This window comes from Pteropus vampyrus, unplaced genomic scaffold, assembly GCF_000151845.1.
Source record: "Pteropus vampyrus isolate Shadow unplaced genomic scaffold, Pvam_2.0 Scaffold23, whole genome shotgun sequence".
NCBI lineage: Eukaryota > Metazoa > Chordata > Mammalia > Chiroptera > Pteropodidae > Pteropus > Pteropus vampyrus.
In genome coordinates, this window is record NW_011888804.1 from 1,146,008 (window position 1) to 1,151,168 (window position 5,161).

Below are 5,161 nucleotides of genomic sequence, written 5' to 3' on the forward strand. Positions count from 1 at the left end.
GGCATCTGGAGAGTGTTCCATAGAAGAGAGGGAGGTGCAGAACCGAGGATATGCAGAAGATCAAGTCTGGGGCTCGTCCCCTAGGGAGGCCTGGCTCAAGGTTCCACGGTGTGCCGGCCAAGCCTTGCTGCATCCCGGCCTTTCCCTCCTGCCTGCTAACTTACTGTCAGTTTCCCCCAAGGTACCGACTAGAAACGACTCAGCAAAGGGGAAATGTTTCCAGTTGACATTTTGATACCTCTGTGTCCCCGCTCCTTTTGGATGGGCACAGGAGGTCGACGGTATAAGTCATCCTGGTGGCCACAGCAACACTGAGGCACGTCCTGGGTCCGGCTCCGCCGAGAGCATGCCCCCTCTCCCATTTTCTCGTCTCAGCCTCACCTTGGCCCCAGCACGGCTCTGCGACCCCATTCTGGCAGCTGGAGACACTGCGGCTCAGTGCGTGCTAAGTGACGGGGCTGGGATTCGAACCCGGGACCTTCGTTCCTATCCACTGGGCCCCCTGCTTCTGCACTGTCTGATTCAAACCAGATTCTGACAAAGAGTGATAATCCAGCAAGGGGTCTGAGGAAGCGGGAGTGTGGTCAGCTGCAAAATATCTCCAAAGACTGTTTCACCCAGCACTGAAGATGCTGACAACATCTGCCCAGCTCTAGAGGAAGCTGACTCTGGGTCTCTGAGAGCAGGCAGGGCTTTGGTGGACGCAAATAAGCAGAGTGACGAAGCTGAGGCTGGGACGAGGTGCCCTCCCTCTTCCCGCACCCACCGCGAGGGCAGGGTCCCTGTGTCTCGTCTTTCACGACAGCCCCCGTGCCAGGGCGGGACACAGAAGGACGCTCCCGACTCTAGCTCAACGGATACACGCAAGTGCCAATTGTCCAACGAGAACACGAGAGAACAAAGTAACAAAACACCTTTCAACGTACCCCCGACACCCCAACGGGCTCCCGGCCGATCTGGCTGCCCCTCTGAGACCTCGATCGAGGTACCTGAGAGACTGAGGACGTCTCTGCCCCTGGCCCCGCGTCTCCAGGCGGCTGCCGCTCGATGTTCTCTGCACTGCTCATCGAGTTTTCCGCTGGAGACTGTGAATTCGGCTCGTCGGAAGCGTCTGAGGGAAGAACACGATGACAGAAGCTGTTTTCAGACACGTGAGATGCGAGGCCAGATGGACCCATTACTAAAAATACCTGGAGCTGGGTGGTTTGGGGGCCAGGCGGTCTGTCAGGGCCGCCGTGAGCCGCCGGGTTTGGGGAGCCTCTTGCTTATTTTTTTCAGCGATGTCGTGTTCAGCAGCCAGGCAGGACAGGCGCTGGCCCTGTGGCCTCCGGCCCTTGCCCGCACACCCACCGCTTTGCCACGTGCCCCTAGAGGACATCTAAAGGGTGCCACAGCCTCTGTGCCGCGGGCACCCAGCGCCCCCTGGTGGCCACAGAGCATTCCAGCCGCTATGGCTGCGACTCCTCCCTCCTCCACGGGAGCCAGCACTCCCCATCTGCCCCCATAGGTAACTGGTCCTTCGCAAACACCTCCCTTAATGGAATGGGTGTTTTCCTGATCGTCAGAGCAATGACTGATCACAGCAAGAAACAGAAAAGACAGGGGAAGAAAAACAAGTTAAAACCGCAGATTATCTCACGCGGCCCAGGGCTGCCACCCGGCTAACGTTTCGGAGGACCGACTGACTCCCATCTTTCCAGATGTTTTCCCCGCGACCCGCACACAATCCTCCTCGCTCCCCAAACAGGGATCACACGGCATTTTGGAAGCATCGTTCATGTCTTTAAAAATTCTCGAAGTACGAGAACATGCAAGATGGCTGCACAGCACCCTAGCAAGCAGTCACTTCTTTAATGAATCCTGTTTTGCCCGTTACTTGGGTTATTTCTTCCTTTAGCACAGGGAAGGAGCAGGGCACAGCAGGTTGCAGGAGGGGGTGCGGCTTTGGAAGAAGAGGTACCTGTGGTCCCACCTAAGCTTATCTGGGGCGCTGAGCTGGAGAGCTCACGGAGAGAACAGTGACATCCCCCCCAGGGCCCCAGCTGGCATGCGAGGCCCCAACAACATATGCCACTCTGATTTTTTTTTTATGCGCACTAAAATACTCAAGAATGCCTTACTTTCTGGGGTTGCTGAGGCAGAGGAGTAACAAAGGAGGAGGTGGGGTGGGAATCCAGGCTTAAGTTTTTAAGCAAGCAAGCAACATGGGGAAATGGGCCTGACTGGCGAGGGGCGCAGGGGGCTGGGGAGCCGGGCAGGCAGCAGCCCCACCTCCCCAGGAGGCCGACCTATCAGCCCATCCAGCCCAGGTGAGCGGCTGTTAACATGCTTTCCCTCCCCACACCAGCGGTCCTGATGTCTTAGGGGCAGTGCTCACAGACCTGACACCCCACGGGGTCTGAGCTGGGGTCTCCTGCTGCCAGGGGTACGGTCCGGGGCCCACCCCCACCAGGGCGGGGCTCCGCCTACAAGCTGGCGTCTGGGCGGACACCGGGTTTACGGAAGGACCTGGGTTCCAACGCTGCCTCTGCCACACCGGCCCTCAGCCCCAGCCCCCCCTCCCCATAAAATTAAGGCTGACAACAGCCTCCCTGTCGAGTCACTGTGAGGATTCAGTGGAAGGACAGGAAAAGTACCCGAGCAGCAAAAGAACCCCAGACGGCAGTAACCGAGGGATCACCTAGAGCACAGAACCAAACTCCCCATAAACCTGACATTTCTTTGACATTTTCAGTTTTACCTTTAAAATCCGTGTTAATGGCCGTTCCTCGAAAAAGCTAAGCACGAAATTGCCAGACCACCCAGCAATTCCACTTCTAGCTACGGACCTAAAAGAACTGGAAGCAGGTCCTCAAACACTGGTCACACGTGTCCCCAGCAGCACCACTCACAGTGGCCAGGACATGAGAACGGCCCGAGTGTGAACGACCAGATGCAAAGGACGAACGAAACGTGGCCCATCCACACGACGGGACACGGCCCAGCCACAGAAAGGAACGAAGCCCTGACACACGTCACGACGTAGATGAACCTCGAAAACACGATGCTGAGCGGAAGGAGCCAGCCGCGAATGGCCACACAGCATAGGACGTTCCGTGTCTGTGAAACGTCCAGAACAAGCAAATCCACAGAGACAGAAAGCAGAGGTGGGGGGTGCCAGGGGCAGGGGGACAGGGGTTCCACTGGGCTGATGATAGTCTGGGACTAGACAGAGGTGCTGGCCATGCAACACTGTGAATGCATTTTCTGCCGCCTGTGACCTGTTAAGTTTCATGTTATGGGGATTTCGTCTCAATAATAATAATAATAAAAATCCATGACAACGTTATAGTCTATTTCATAACGTGTGTGCTTTGAGAAACATCTCCGTCTGTGATTGTCCTCCCTGACGACAGTTCCCCTTCTGCCCGACACAGTGGGCTCGGCAAAGTGGTGTGGGACGTGGCGCCCCAGATGTAGGCGTAGATCACGAAGAGAGCTGGTCACCCCGAGAGTCACACTGACCCCTTGCCCGGCCTGAGCACTCCGTGGAGACCGGCCTTGGAGCCAGGGCTCGGCACAGAGGCCTGATTCCCGTAGCAAGACGGTGCTGGAACCTCGCCCAGGGGAAATTATTTTCCTGGGGCCTAAATTTAGTCCGGGGAGTTTGAACATTATGTCATTCCCTGAACTCACTGGGCAGTAAACAAGTTCAAAGCAAGGTCAACGGCGGGCGACCGACCCGCTCCGTCCTGAAGGCAGGCAGTGTGCCCCGACCTGGGAGGCCGCGGGGGTTCTGCCGCCCCCTGGGAAGCCCAGCAGCCCCTGGCGGGAGGCAGATGGGCCTGGCCCCCTGTGCTGGTCCTGCCTGAGTAAGGCCGGGCAACCATGCAGGCCCAGTGGCCTGGGGTGGCTGGAAGGGGACCCGGTATAGTTCCCACCTGGGCCTGTAAGGCTTGTGGAGCCGGCGGTTACCAAAATGTCGTTATGGAAGGAAGCGTTAACCTAAGATATGGTTCCTGCGGCTGAGCATGACCTGGCCCTTTAGGGCAAAGGAGACGCAGACCCCAAACAAGGAGTGACGAGGCCATGGCCAGGGAGAAAGGACGGGAAAGCAGAAGCCGGGCGTGGCCCACACCTGAGTGACCCCCGGCACTGCTCACCAGGCCCCTTCCCACGAGCCGGGCTCAGCCAAGATCCCGCCTAACTTTCCCGCCTCACTCACTCTGCGGTGACCTGACGGGAGACAACATTTCTGTCCCTTTTGAAAAGGAAACAGGAAGGCGTGCCGGAGGTGACGCTGCCAGCCCAAGGCCACATGGCTAGCAAGTGTCGGCCCAGACGTGACCAGCTCCTCCTGTGCCCCACGGCCCCCCGGCCCGTGATGGCGTGGCAGAGCGGGAGCTGGGGCCCGCTGTCCGGCATCAGGAGAGGGTATGGCACCGCGTGACGCACGCCGGGAAAAGGTCGAAATTCAAAGTCCGGTTTGCGCGGAACGCCTAAGGCTTTCGTACCGTCCTAGTCAAAAACCCCTAAGTCGAACCGTTGTAAGCCGAGGGCCATCTGGGTTTGAAGTTTTTCCTTTAAGGGGAGCGCAAAGACCTCAGAACAAACATCCACAGACATCCAGGTGCGCGCGCACACACTCACACGCACACGCACACGCACGTGCTCCCCAGTCACCACTTCTTGCCGCCTCCGCCAGCCCCTCCCCTCTCCTGGCTCCATCCCGCACCCCCCTCATTGTTTGTTCTCAATGCTGGCAACCAAAGTGACCCCTCAGACCACAACACTGAACTCCCAGTGGCTCCCGCCCCACCGGGCATAGGTCAGGGTCAGTGAAGTGGCCTTGGCCACCCACACTTGCGGCCCCGCCTCCTCTCCGACCTCTCCCGCTGTCTGAGCCCCCCACCCACTCCCCTCCAGCCACACTGAGCACAGTCGGGCCGCAGGGCCTTTGCACGGGTTCCCTGTGCCCACAAGGCCCTCCTCCCCATTATCCACGGGGCTTCCTCCCCCGGCTAATTTGAGCCTCATCTGCTCAGTGAGGCCTTCTCCGACCACCCAAATCCTAACACTCCCCATAATGCGGCAAGGCTCCCCCTTTCCCTCCCTACTTTATAATTCTCCACAGCACGAACTGTCCAAACACTAGATCACGTGACATCTGAGTCACTCCCTG

At 58.4% G+C, this 5,161-nt stretch overlaps 1 protein-coding gene across 1 annotated transcript in view; it reads right to left on the reverse strand.

Moving 5' to 3' along the window:
- BCL7A (BCL tumor suppressor 7A) overlaps positions 1–5,161 on the reverse strand; it is a gene marked incomplete at its 5' end in the record, with an annotated part of 17,577 nt that overhangs the window by 5,230 nt on the left and 7,186 nt on the right. Inside the window, one exon of the mRNA XM_023528149.1 lies at positions 990–1,264. Within this exon, the coding sequence (XP_023383917.1) occupies positions 990–1,264 (275 nt within the window). The remainder of the gene's footprint in view (positions 1–989; positions 1,265–5,161) is intronic.